Genomic DNA, 14773 nt, shown 5'->3' on the forward strand with positions numbered 1-14773 from the left:
TGGCAGTAAGCATAAGAACCTCCATGAAATGTGGTCCCTGTTCCTGGCAGCCCTTGGCTCCCAGTCTGGCACACCCTGCTGGGCTGAGGGCAGGCAGGGTCACTGAAACAGGGCCGTGGGAACAAGAGGACATCTGTGGTACTCTGGAGAAAATCAGTGTTCTCAGACACTTCCTGGGTTCTGGGTATTGTTATGCTGCCTGGAAGAACAAGGGACTTGGGTTTCTCAAGGTTTTGTTGAGATGTGTGCCTGCAAGGCAGGAGTGACACAGGCCAGGGGTGTCCCTGTCTGCTCCCAAGGACTGCTGCCCCTGTAACATTGGTGGTTCTGTCATCCTTGGGAACTGCTTTGCTTTCTGATCCATGTTTTGCTACTTGGCTGCTCAGAATAGGTGTTATCATGGAGTCCTTCCTCAGGGAGATTTGCTGTTCAGTTCACCAGGACTTTTGGTTAGGGGTAGGTAGCAATGCAGGGCTTAATAACAAGTTGAAAATCCTAAACACCTTGAGACCATGCTTTGATTCCTTTCCCAAAGTGATTCCCCAGATACCTGGGCTCAAATACAGGAAATTACTTGAGCAGGTGCTTTACTTTAAGCTTTGGAGCTGGTACTCAGACCTGTGTAATTTACATGACAAAAATCTACAATTTTAGATGGGGAAGACCCATCTAAAATACTTTTTTCTATATGTTTGGACACTGAGAAATGGCCAGCTTGGAACTCAAGACTTGGCAGGATATTTAGGGCACATGTGGTTTTGCACAAGCAAATTTATCTTTCCTTTTTCTTCTGTCAATTTTCAAACTGCTGATCTTCTTGCATTTGAACATTTTCCTCTACTTAGTGGATGTTAGAGCAAATTAAGTGTTTTTGCAGTCCACAGTTTTCAATTTAAAACCAAATTAGGTGTAGATATGTGCATTTCTCCTTGGCACTGTGGTGTCCCATTGATTACTTTACTCTGCTAACTGCTAACCTGAGGGTAGCTGTAGCTTGGGTAAAGGCTGCAGTTCAGTTTGTGTCACTACAATAGTGTAATGTGTTGATTGGATTTTGGTTCACATAAACGAGAATGATCACTGGTCCCTGATTCAGCTTGCCCCCTAAAATTGTGAAGTATCACAAAATAATACAGACCAAAACCCTAATTTAATCACAGTCATACATACCTTTGTTCCTTTCCTCCTGTAAAGTAATCAAAAATTCCCCCAAATCTTGTGTGGTTCAGCTACCCTTGAATGCAGCCAGTCTACCTCTGACTGGGCACCTGCCCAGGTAAATTCCCCAGTAGCCAGCACTGGGCAGGAAGGGGTGTGGAAAGCCTCAGTGAGGTATTGGTTCATCACAGCACCCAGAAAACACCAGAACAGCCCTAAGGGGAGTTGCAGCAGTGGCTGTATTTTTCATGAGAAAACCGCAAGAGAAGTTCTAGGGACACAAACTGAACTACAGCCCCAAAAGAGGCTGCAGCACAAATTTAGGAGGGAGCGCAAGGATCTCTGAACCCACTGCTGCAGTCCAGATGCGGATGTAGCTACCTGGGGGTGGGGGGCATAAATGTTTGTTAAAATGTGGATTCCTCTTTTCCAGTACTCCCCTAGCATGACAATGAGTGTGTGACCCGTTCACAAGTGTCGCCATGAAGACCACAGTGAGTTGGCCCTCTCCAGAGAGCTACTGCAGAAGAAAATTATTCGTCCCAGTGTACAGTTTAACTAAAGGATCTCAGACACAATCAGACCCACCTGTTTGGTTTTATTTTTTTTTTCCTACCATCTCCCCCGTTTTGTCAAGAAAGTGGGTCCCAAACATGCTTGAGACAACTGTAAGGAGTGACATGAGAGAAGTGCCCGAGGTGGAGCTGCAAGCGCCTGTCTGTGTGTGTACATGTGTGGGTCGGCGTGGGGTGTGTGTGTGTGACACACCAAACACACACACACACACAGACCCCAGGACACTGTAAAATAGGATCACATGACATCTTACGTAGAAATCAGAAGTAGGGACTTTTATTCCATTTCTTTTTTTTTTTTTCTTTCACGTTTACATTTTAATTATTAAAATTTGCTTTCCCTCTCCCCTCCTGAACTGTTTTATGTTGCATATATCACTGCTTTATAAGTTATTTTTTAAGTTGAACTCAAAAGATAAATTCTTTTGATTTTGTTAGTGTCTGCCATTATAGATAGGAATAAAATTGCTTATACGAGCTTTCATTACCTTGTGTTTGATACCAGCTACCCTGTGAATCATAAATTGTACTATCTCAAGAAATAGAAGAAAGCTCATCTTAATTTTTTGGAGAAATGTAATAACTTCCACCTAGTTTGGGGATTTTTTTTGATACTTTGCCTTTAAGAGAAAAAAAAGCACTGAAGGTTATTTTTCTTCTTTAATTGAAGCCTAATATCTGCAATATCTATTTTAAATGGAAGCCTGAATTTGATACAAGCTTCTCAGTTTATATAGAGTACTATAAGGTTACTGTAAGTGAGCTCCAATTGCTATAGAATCTAGCAATAAAGTGTCAGGGCTTCGCTTGCCCTTGGAATTGAGTTTTCTATTTAGCATGGTCTTCTGTAGGGGTGGTAGGTAGTGGAAATACAGTAGAGTCCTTATCACCAAAACATTTTCTAACAACTTACAATTATGTTTCCCATTTTCAGTGATTCTCAAACAAATATGAGCAATCTGTGTTCCTAATTATAAACAGTATTTCCCAAGCCCATTTAGAAAATCAGGTCACCCTGCTTCTTGGGTGTGTGTTTTCTGCCATATCTGCCAGAATTAATTCCCAAACTTTCCAGTCAGCAGCCTTTTTTTTCTTTCTTTATTTTCTTTTTTTGAGCCAAAATGCCACAGTAAATTTTTTATGACTACTAGCCTTGTTGTGAGGGTGTTACCTTTTGCCATGAACAGAAGAGGAACAAAGGTCTGGGCCCTTTTATAAGGAGGACAATTACAGTTAGGTGTGAAAGCTGGGGACAGAATGCAGAAAAAAGACTAAAGGAATTGCTTTTGGAAGCATTCCCATTTATCTTCAGGTAGAGCTCTGAAACAAAGATTATGGTACATTTACTTAGTTCCTGATGATTTTCAGCTCCCCAAGAAAACAGGTTTTCAGCTTGTAGTGATAGAAAGGCTGATGATCAGCAATGCAGGCATAAAGTGGCTCAGCAGAAATTCATGCCACAGACAAACAGCAAATTCTTCTCCTTGAACTTAAATCCAGAAGAGCCACTTGCAGAGGAGGAACAGTTCTGGGATGTTGTATGTCCGTATGCAAGGGGATTTTCTTTCATGAACTTGTGATAAAGGAACATATGTGCTGGGCTTGTGATGGTAGCTGAACGTAACAGGATGTGTAAGGAATACTACAATCTCCTAACTCATTTTCGTTTCCATATATTATATGTGTATAATATATGGAAATGAAAAGATTTAACACTCTACCTTCCTGTTAGTGCTATTCAAAAATTAAGATCTCAGAGGATTAAAATTCTGTTGAAGTATCAAAGATTTTGGTAGCATTACTTTTTTAGTATCAGCTACTTGATTAGATATAAACATGACCTAGATAGCTATTATATGGTTTTATAGACTGTATTCTTATTGATTATGAAGGTCATATTCATTTGCTTCTCTTTGGAAAACACTTTGTTGCTGTCTCCAAAGATGCTGGAAGACCCTGTTATTGGCTTGAGTCACAAAAACAAAATCAGTTGTAATTTCCTCAGACCCTTTGCTGTTGTCACTAACACCACTGATGTGTCCTCATTACACCCAGAATCCAGGTGCTCTTGCAGCCTGTGTTTGCCACCTGTATTATCTGTGGTAGTCTTCCAGGGAACTGAGGAGTCTTTCTGGCCCAGTTTCAGTCAGATGATGTCACTGGTGATGGACTAAGATAGATGGAAACAGTGCATCAAGTGCCAAAGCCCATTCCTAGGTCAGGGAGTTGTTAGGCACCTTGGAAGCATGGAAGTCTGACCTTTAAACCTGTGCGTGGAACTGATGACACAGATTGGATATCATTATTAAAACGCATTATCCTCACTTTTATACAAGAGCATAACATCCTTTCAGCACATAATTTAGTCACCGTGTCCTGTATTTCTCATATCCACATAGTCCCACAGTCAGCAGCTGATGTCACTAATGCATTGTCCAAGGCTTTACCCAGCCTCATCCAGACTCCTGGAGAGGCCAGATTCTGCAGCTGAACCTTACATGCTAATTACTTCACTTCAAAATTACAGCTTTGAATTATTTTTTTATTAATCTGCACAGGGCTTTTTGCTTGTTCATTGTTCTTTTGCTTACAAATCCTTGTAGGTTTTTCATGGTATCTGGAGTATCAATATGGAAAGAAAGACTATTCCCAAGCTCTCAGTTTTTGCTCCCACTTACATTTTTTATGCTCCAGATACCAGGAGCAATGTAACTGGTGTTTGGTTCTGTCCTTATGCAACAGCATTGTTGATAATGTTAGAATTTGTCCAGCTCTGGTAGGAATTTTATTTTAAGTAGTGCAGGGTTGATCTTCTCACACTGGGTTTTTAGATAGATCTTGCTCTTTAGTACAGAAATAAATAAAGGTAATTCTGTAAATGAGTCTTTCAGGAAAAGCTGGAGTAAGCCTTTTTAAAAACAGAAGTGATTAGATCTTAGAGTAGCAGAAATTGAGAGTAAGGGATCTTTTATGCTGTGAGAACTCTTGCAAATATTCCAGCTTTGTAGAAATCAGCTGAAACTGGATTCACATGGGAACATCACAGTGAAACCAGGGTCTTACCTGCTGCTTAAACCTATGGAAAGGAGCATTCACATCCAGATGTATCCTCCATGTCACCCAGATTTTATTGCCATGTCTAAATCTTGTGTAGGCAAGAACAGGGTTTGAGGCAAGGAAGAAGCTGTCTGAATCACAGGTAAAGCACGTGGCCTGACGTGCATTAACAAAATACCTGGATATTTGCAGGTAGGGATTAAATTATTTTCTTAACTACCTGAGAATGAGGAAGAACTGCAGTTGCAATCCCACCCCCCAGAAATTCTTGGTTTTATTTGGAATTCTGGGTTTTATTTGCCCTCTGGTTGCAGTGTCCTGGCCAGCCAACATGTCACATGTTCAGAGGCAGCAACAACTTCTAGGCTTTCAGCCTGTTCCCCCTAATGTAGGATTAAATGTTCTTTGTCACAGGACATCCAGCTGTTCCTTTCCCTTCCAACAGGAATACTCAATGAGAAATATATAGGCTAATCATTAGTTTAAATAATTTCACTTGGGAAGAAGTGAATAGAAATTTGCTTCTTTAAGGATGCATCAAAAACAGCTTCTTGAACTGCCTAAAACCAATTGAGTTTTCCTCTGTTCTGTGGCTAGCAAATGCAATACTGCATGTGCAAATGATTTGGAATTAGATTTAATAAGGGACCAGCTGTTACAATATTTAGTGTTGATCCCTTTATTCAAAATGACTTTTCAGCTGATACATGTTGTACAGGTTTCTAGTTCTGTATAAATTAATTATTACGTGTTTTCCCCTGTTCCTAGCTCTGATGGACTGGATTCTTCAGTATTTGACCCTACACATTTGCATTTCAAAAATGTAAAATACACCTTAATGATGTAAAAAGTACAGGTAAATTTATTTTTCTTTATTTGCTATAAGTGGTGATATAACTGTGGGTGCTGTCACAGACATGCTTGGGTTTGCTAAGGCCTTAAGGATGGGAATCGTGACAAAGCGCATCTTTCAAATAAACCTCTATAAATTATTTCAACACTGTTATCTCACACTGAGGATCCAATTCATGATTTTGTGATGATTTAGTGATTCAAAACAACTGTAAAAATTCAGGAATAAATTAGTTAGGTTTAAATTTTACATATGTAGCTCTCTCTACTTTTCAGGTATTATTGGCACAGTTCTATGAACTGCTGCTCGTGTCAGTTCTGCTGAAACTTTGATGAAACCATTCACATAAGGCCATTTTGTGGGTAGGATTTCTGGGTCAAATATGTGACTTACCTGTGGTGTAACATTATCTGGCAGATGCAAAAACCGAGTACATAGAGCAAAATGCAGAGGGTCTGTTGAAATTACCAAAATTATGTTTTAACCTGAAAAATGAGAAAAGAGAGTTTAAAACAATGCTTTGAATGCACTCTTGTATAGTGTCTACATGTTGGAAACAAATTACAGTACCAAATCTAGGAAAAATAAATGGATCATCTACTCAGCACATAAAAATTCTGATCCTGTCAACGGCTTCACCTTGATTTGAAACTGAGCCTGCACATAGCTAATTTTAAACAGATCTAAGGACATAGGTAGTATCCTTCAGGAAATTAAAAAAGTAGGACTGTAATAATCTAAACCCATGCTTGAACATGGACAGTCTAGAGCTCAAATTAAGTCTATCCTAAGCAGACAAAATTTTATAGATTTTACCAGTGCAGGAGCATGTTTATGTATCGATAGTACTGACATGCACAGCAGATTTGGCTTTCTTCTGTTTCTTACTTTATTAGAGCTTTGTTCACTATTACATGAACTATTTCTGTGGATTTGTTCTTCCATCTTGTTTTCAGTTGTGCAGCCATAGTTTCCCTCAACACAGCCAACAGCTTTGCAGTTTTAGTCCAAACTTCTGTTTGGTTGCTGTTCGTCATTTAAGCTTAAAATGTGTAAGAAAGCCTCTCATGTAATAGGAAAACTTGCCATAAAAATGTATAAAGGTTTTCTTGGGTACATGTTTTCGAATTTAATAAATGCAGTTTTCGGTTATAATTTGAAATGGTCACTTTCTAGCCACTATTTCAGTTTTGTACACAAAAGAAATGGAGAGAGGAAAAGAAAATCACCTCTTTTTTTTTATTTTAGTTCAGCATTGTAAATATTTGCTGAAAAGATATGGTTTTGGAGAAATGAGATCAAAGAGAGATTTCCTGCCTAATTGCTATAAATAATACAGGTGGATTTCATGTTGAAAGCTTCTTCCACATCCCCAAAAGTGTTCTTCTTGACATCTGATTTGTGTGACCTTGTACAAAGCCTAATTCACAAATAGTGGTTTAATTTTCCTGGTCAGTGTTTCCAGTATGTCTCATGGATGATTCAGGGTTCTGTGGTCTCAGAAGAGTGACCGAGTGGTTGAGCAGGCTTGTTCCCAGGGTCAGGTGGCTCAGGACTGGACAATTATCCACCAGAAACAAGGTGTTCGTTCGCTACCTCGCTGTTCTCTTGAGAACTTGCACAACTCTTCTTGCCATTAGGTTCTGGGGATCCTTTAAAGATTTTACAATGGTGAGACAAGAGGCTGGATTTTGCTAAGAGAAAATTCTGGCAGTTTTAGCATCAGTTTTCATAGGGAAACAGCACAAAATGTGGGGATTTTGAAAGGTGGTGTGTTCTCAATAGCCTGGGTGAACTAGGAAATAGACTGTACAGTCTAAGAGTTTGGGCTATTACAGAGATACTGAAATCATCAGTAGTTGCTTTTGATGAGAAGAATTATTGTTGTGGAACAACTGCTCTGATCCCTGAGGAGTTAACTGTCAACTGGATGAACTGGATATTTTATGCTTTATTTCTGTTGTTTTAATCTTCATGCTTTACCCTCTCTCACTTGGACTTCCCCATTAAATGTAGTGTGCCAGATCTTTGCACAAAAATAAGAGCATTTTGCCCAACAAACATGCAGGAAGTTGTTCACATCTGTAACTAGACCCCTGCTATAGAGAGTTTATTTCATTAGAGAGAAATTGAGTATAACACCAGATAAGGAGTGGCACTGCAACATCCTGAGAGCTCTCACTAGTTGAGATCAGGAAAGTTAGCATCCCATATACTCACAAATGGGACAAGAGGGTTCCTAACAATGACAGAAAATAGCTTGAAAGAAAAGTTGATTCTTGTCATGCAGATTGGAGGAAAATAAAATCCCACATACAGAATATATTTAATTGAGATAGAAATTTACTAAAGCTGTCTGTCACAGAGGCAAGGAGCACATCCAGTGGTTTAGTGGGAAAGCAAAGTGGCTCTACTAAATTGTTGTCAATAAACATAACATCCAAAAGCAGGTATAAGCTATTTTCATTTTCATTTTTCTAGTCTCTTTTATTTTTTTCTGATTATGTTGTAGTTTTGATTTGATTTGCATTTGCATTAATGGATAAGGAAGAGAGCACAAGTTCCTAAAGTAAGGCTGGAATGAATTAGGGCTGGAATTAGAAACATGGAAGAGTGGTGTAAGTAAAGCTGGAGTTTTCTATTAGTTAAAAATCAAGTGAATTTTTATATTATTATTTTTCCAGGACATAAAGCATTCATACAATAAACTTTGGCACTGTCATGGCTGTTTGAGAAGTGTGAATCCAATTGCTGCGTGTGCTTGACACCAGTTTTGAGGGAAATTTTTTTTTCTCAAAAGTATCCCCTTGGAGTGCATCTATTTTGTGCATGTTTGGCTAAAACCACAAAAACAAACCACTTTTTTTTTTTTTTTTTTTTATGGATTACTGTACACACTTCTGGTGGGAAGAGGAGAAAGATTTGTTAGCTGGTGGGTTAGCATATTTATGTGAATTACTTACAGCATTGGTAAACTACTGTCAACTTCGTTCACATTGCACAAGATACTCCACGTTGTCTACTGCTGGTGTTATAACCTCGGTGATCCATGCATATCCTGTAAATTCCTGTAGGTTTTGTGTAAGAAATCTTGCCACCGCTGCTTGCTACTGTAAATTCTTGTTTTGAAGCAAGAGGTGGCATTTGACTGTACAGCCATGTGTATTATATACTGCAACAGTCCTTGTTCTGTCCTCTGAACTCGCTGTCCACATAGAGTTGAAGCTCTCTTAAGCACGCTTAGTGGTTTCAGAATTTATTTCAAACAGCAGATCTATAAGCCATTTACAGGAATATTAAATGTAATGTAAGAGAATTCAACCCAGTTCATATCCTTTTCCAAGAGCTTGGGGTTGGATTTGAGCAGGCAGCTGCAGGCTTTGTGGCATCCCAGGTGCCTGTGCCTGCACACCTGAGAGGTGTCACACCTGTGCAGTGTCCCCTGGCAAAGGGGTGCCCCAGGCAGGCTGCTGCCTTACACAGATGTGTGAGTGCTGTCTTTTTTATTCCCCAAAAACTGCAGCAGTGCCAAGACAGAAGCCCATCTCTAAGGGCATACGGGAGGCACAGAGCTGCCTCTGCATTGTGTCCTCATCCCCACCCACCACAGGCTTTACCTGAGGTGGTGTTTTAAGATTTGAACTCTCTGTCTGGTTACCAAGAGAGAAAAATAACCTGAATTCTGGGACTCTACATTCTTTTTTACAGTATTTTATGATATACAACAAAGACCTGAAAATGTCTGTGTGTTCTTTGCTGGTTTCTGACATCAGAATTTCAAGTCCCATCCAGTCTAAAAGACAATGATGGGAAAAGTGAAGAAGCCTGGAAAGTTGAAGGGGATTCTTACTTGGATTATTTTAAATTCTGTGTTTCTATTAATAGTTTAATTAAATGAGTAGGCTAATCTTTAGAATCAAGGCAGTCTTAATGACTTTGCACCTTCACCTTTTCATGTAAGACTTTGAGGACTTGCAATAAGTGTTCTTCATGCTTACCGTCCAATTTGTAGATAAATTCCCTGTATTTCTAAGATCAAAAAATATTTCTACAGTTACTTCAGCCCTTTGCAGAGAACAACAATGGGCAATCCCAGTCCCATAATCCCAATTATTTGTAGGTGTATTTTAGACAAAGAATGACTTTCAACATCATAAATGAAACTAATGTTCAATGTTCCAGTCTCTGGAAGTAAAGGAAACCTCAGTAATTTTGCAAACCAGCAAGAATGAAACTTGTCTATATAAATATTAATGTAGAAAGTGCATGCAAAACTTGATACTGCCTCTGACCTTAATTGTTACTATTGATACTATTGGGGATCTCACAAATGTGTGTTTCAGAACGCTGTATTTCTCCTCAGTGTACACTTCATCCTCATTACCGACAGCTCCTGCAAAGAGCCAGCCCATGCCGTAGCCAAGGCGTGGGGATGCAGAACTCCCACAGCACCATGGATACATGGACATGTGTGCATGTTCTGTTAGGATGAGTAACCACTCCAGCTGCAAACCCCTCCAGACCTTGTGTGTAACTCTCCAGGGCAGCCTCTGGGGGGGCTGCAGTCCCTGTGCCCCAGAGCTGCCTGGCAGCGCTCCCATCCCAAGCGGGGATGCTCTGGGTCCTGCTTTGGGGGATCGTCATGAACTCAAGCCTCACTGTTTAACGTGTGACGAGCTCATTGCCAGACTGTGAGCTGCAAAGGCATGGGTGGTGTGGGTCACTGACCCAAAGCGTGTCTGGCTTGGAGCCCCAGACAGGGCTGTGACTGACCGGATTGTCACGGTGATACTGGGCCACCCCATCAGACTTGTTTCCGCTCCACGCTGTGGCCTGATTCATCCTGCCCTAATTTCAGCTGGCCAGAAATTACCACCCTGGGTCTCGTGTGTAAATCAGAGGAGGGACACTAGTGGAGATGCCTCTGGAAGTTTGCATTACGGCATCATTTGCCCTCACCACTGATAAACAGCTGGAATTAGGTGGGATGAATCCAAATGTGTACAATTGGCTTCTCACACCTCTACACAAAAGTGTATTTATTTGAGCTTGGAATGGGCAAAACCAACACAGCTCCTTTGAACCTGAATCCGAGTGACTTACAGATGACTTTCTGAATTCAGTCTCAAGCATGAGATTTCTGCCCTCTAGTGCTATTTTCTTTATTTTTACTTTGATTTTAATGAACAGCTGTAGCTTGAACTTGCAACTTGGAACATTTCTAAAGGAATTACCCCTGCCTAGGAATCCTTACCTTTATTTGTTAAGTGGGCTTCCTTGTTACCTGCACTGATTTTCATTGGAAGCAACACAGGGAGAAACCATTGCATAGATCAATCAACACCAGCAATAGCATATGCAGCTTTTAAGTTCAGCTGTGGGCTTGTAACTAAGGTATTAATGTTCATACTTTCCAGGTGTGGCTAAAGATTCTTTTCCTGAGAGCTTTAAGGAATAAATTTAGGAGGTCCTGATTGAGGATTGTGAAAATACAAGTAGTAATGGCAGTTTATGATAGGTTTTTTGGAGGGAAACTTGCGATAAACTTGTTGGGATTTGGTGTGCTGGTTTGGAGATAAAGGAATACCCCATGTCAGATAGAGCAGATTTGCAGGCAGCATTACTGTGGGTTAGCAGAGCCTGCTTCCAGCAGGTTCCTCCTCTAGTTCCCCTTGATACCTTCCTCCATTACCTGCCGGTACGAAATCCTGAACAGCAGTTGTGTCAGTTGTTGTGAAAAGCTGAGGAACAGCTCAAGGTCAAAACTCAAATGTTGTAGCTGCACCTTTCACCTTCATCAAGCATCCACGTTCTCAGAGCTGGGCTGGGACAGCAGTCGCCTCCACAGTTGCCCTGTAATTTCATCACACAAAAGTAGTGTCACTTTTTATGAGCTTAACAGGAGCAGTATTGATCCTTTCACTTTATTTCATAAGATGTGAGTCATTCACTGTTGGAAATGACACAGATCTTGTGTAGTTATGAATAGAAAATTGAGATTTGTTTCTTATGATGAGCTGGTACAATTCCTGCTCTGCTGTTCAATATTTTTGAGTGCTGAAGTTAACCAAAATGCTACCTTCATGGATTATCTCAGCCTCAGCTCTGCATGAAAATGGGTATGAATTTCCAGTTGCTGTTCCTGGTTTCTCTGTGAATTCTGAGCCAAAGGTAAAGCAGTGGGAAAGATTGTTGTGGCAGCCACTCACTGACAGCTTTTCAGATGCAAAAAGCCTGCCTGTCATCTGACAGTGTTCCAGTTTTCTCACTGGGTCACCATGTTGTTGTCAGCCAGTGGAGGAAAGGTGGATAAGCTCACCACCCGGGAAGAGTAGAAATGTAGCAAGTAATGAGCTGTGTTCTCCAACAGTCCTTTATTTGTAGAGTTTCACTTTCAATTAGCAAATACCTTCAGTTATTGTTGTACCATTCACTATCTTGGGGTGGTATGATCAGAAATTTATGAATATATGTAATTTACCAGAAATATAGGCTTGTATTGTGCCTTTGTAATTCTCTTCAGCTTCAGTATATATACGCTACAAGCAGACAAACTTCCTCCCTCTTTTGGGGTGTTCTTTACTACAACAGTAGCTGATGGCTTCATTAATATTGGCTCTTTTAGTCTTCTGGGGCTAACATTTCTGTTTTTCTGAGTGAAAATGCCATAGTGCCCTCAGCAGACATAAGCACAATGACATAACACTGCAGTGCATGCTGTCTATTAGCTTCTCTCTACACGTGTTTGCATGTTGGAAAATCTGAAGAGCTGCTGTATAAATTGCAACATTATTTACCCAATACAGGTGGTTTTCTGCATCCCTTTTTTGCTCCAAACTCCCATTAACTCAGAAATTAGTGATGGCTCGAAGGGGGGTTTTGGAAGCACAAAGGATGCAGGGAGCAACTCTTCAGTAGTTTACAGGCTGCTATAAATGTCTTTTCAGCAACGAAATGTAGCATTTTAGCAGTAATTTCCTAGTGAAAACACTGAGCGTGCTTATCACTTAAGATTTTAAGGAAAAAAGTGTCAGACTGTGTAATTGTATCTCATATAATTTTGACACTTAAAACAGTTTTATCTATGTGTTCATGCTATACCAACCAACACAGACCTGAAAGGTGACAGCCATGTTTTTGTTACACAAGATGTCACAGTTTTCCAGAGGTTCTGTTTTGATTTTTTGTTTCTTTACCACATTTTCACTGCAGAGGTATTTTTCTATATAGTTACCTGAGGCTTCCTTTCACCAACCAAAAGAGTCTGTAGCCCTCTGCACTGTGAAAGGCAAAGCCCTGTGGAGAGACACAGGCTTCGCACTTGCCCAGCAAATTAGCAGAAATTTCACCCAAGCCATAAAAGCCTCTTATGTTAATCTCTGTTTATGTAATTAAAGCAATTAGGGATAGGAGCTTCAGGAATAATGAGGTCTCTCTATCCTCCATTTACTCTCTCTGTGCTTCATAGGGATTTAAGGGTTCTTTTTTCAAGGCTCAGCTGTGTCTCTTCAAACCAGTGCAGTCTAAGCATCGTGTGAGATGCAGTTTATGGAGATAGCATTGGAGCGTGAAAGATTTACTTCTGGTAGCAAGGAAAAATGTGTGTCCCTGTGGACATGGACACTTGCAAACAAGTCTGATACCGAGAATTAAAACAAATGTGTTCAAGATGGTACCAGTACATCAGACTCTGTTCTACAGTGGGGTTTTTAGCTTTTGTCATTTGTATTTTATTTTGTGAAAAAAGGAGTTGGGGGGATCTCAGATCACATGGGGAATATTAGAAGTATATCACTCAACAATCATTTTATAAAGTCTAACTTCAAAATGCACTATGATTTATTACAAAAGTATATTTTCTTCTGTTTGCCGATGACATGGTGATTCCATTTTGTGATAAGTTAAACTCAGCAGTTAATTTGTTGCACTGCCTGGCTGCATGAATTCATCCAGTGTACATACGTACCTGTGCAGCATTACTTTTGGGGTTTGTATTTGAATTTGCAGTATTGATTATTATTTTTGTATTTTACTTTGCCTCTGTTATTGGAATTGTAGTAAACATAATTTATACATATGATTTTACAACTGTTTTGCAACTGAAAAGTCTCCTTTAAATTGTAAAGTTTTATTGATGGATACTCATTAAAATGGTATAAGAATTATATTAACAATTGTTTTGTGTTTTGATGCTCTCTGTACATAAATATATGTCTATTTATCTGTTTAATGGTGCTTGTGTCTTGCAATTTTGGATACATTTTAGAATAAAGTTTCATTTTACAAGAAGTAGTTGTATTTTCACAAGCTGTGTCCCCAAAAAAAACCTGCAACCAAACACCTTTTTTCCATAAATAACTAAGATTATAAAAGAAGCCTACATAAAACATTTATAACTTCAGGCAGTAATACATTTGTTTCTAGAACATAGAAGTATGCTGTCTACAGAAACGCACAGCTCCATACTGCAGTTGATTTACTGCAGTAGCTGACATCTGTATTTAAAACGTTCTCAAAATGTTGCATTTTTGAACACTTCTTCCTAGCTCTAATGGCTTTACTTTACAGAAGATTTATTCACATCTAAGGCTGAGCTCGTTGTTTATTAACTGGAAAAGACGCTCAAAGGTGTTTCCACAAAGGCTGCCTTAGGTCCGGCTACCTCAGTGATGCCACAGGTGCTGCTGTAGCTGTGCTACAAAAAGTAATTTTCAAGTGGGAAAGCATTGAAAAGCACAGATCTCCTCTCTGAACAGGGGCCAGCAGCTTTATTTCTCTTTTTCAGCAGTGAAAGGAGAACAGTACCGACTTGGCAAGTATTACCTGAGCATTAAAAGCTGTAAAACACTGTTTTAGTCCAGTGGAGACTGTGTAAGAAGCTACAGGAGTCAGCCTCAGTGGTTCCTTCGCAGTCCATTTACACTACTTTAGCTGCTATCTCCTGTAGCTGGAGGGCAGAGGAAATGCAGCTTGTGAAAGCAGAGAATCATTTGGGAAAGCTCATTTTAGAGTTCCCTGGCCTCACTGCCCAGGTGTGTCTGCCATGGGCACTGCTTATTTGTATCCCTGCTCCCCAAAGGACACCCCCTGAATGACATCCTTCCCTGAAGGCCAAGAGCTACGTGCAGAT

General features: G+C 40.0%; 1 protein-coding gene and 1 long non-coding RNA gene across 5 annotated transcripts in view; one reads left to right on the forward strand and one right to left on the reverse strand.

The window, feature by feature from the left end:
* Positions 1-6042, forward strand: part of SSBP2 (single stranded DNA binding protein 2) — a 127431-nt gene extending 121389 nt beyond the window's left edge. For all 4 annotated transcript variants that reach the window (XM_083884027.1, XM_083884028.1, XM_083884029.1 and 1 more), the window contains one exon: positions 1592-6042. In XM_083884027.1, the coding sequence (XP_083740153.1) occupies positions 1592-1621 (30 nt within the window). In that variant the 3' untranslated portion in view covers positions 1622-6042. The remainder of the gene's footprint in view (positions 1-1591) is intronic.
* Positions 2019-13954, reverse strand: LOC310922985. The gene is made up of 2 exons (XR_014592521.1): positions 6037-13954; positions 2019-4878 (listed from the first exon to the last, which is right to left on the reverse strand). It is a non-coding gene; the product is annotated as an uncharacterized lncRNA (long non-coding RNA).
* Positions 13955-14773: the final 819 nt, after the last annotated feature.

The sequence above is a fragment of the Zosterops lateralis genome (genome assembly GCF_965231275.1).
Source record: "Zosterops lateralis genome assembly, chromosome: Z".
Lineage (NCBI taxonomy): Eukaryota > Metazoa > Chordata > Aves > Passeriformes > Zosteropidae > Zosterops > Zosterops lateralis.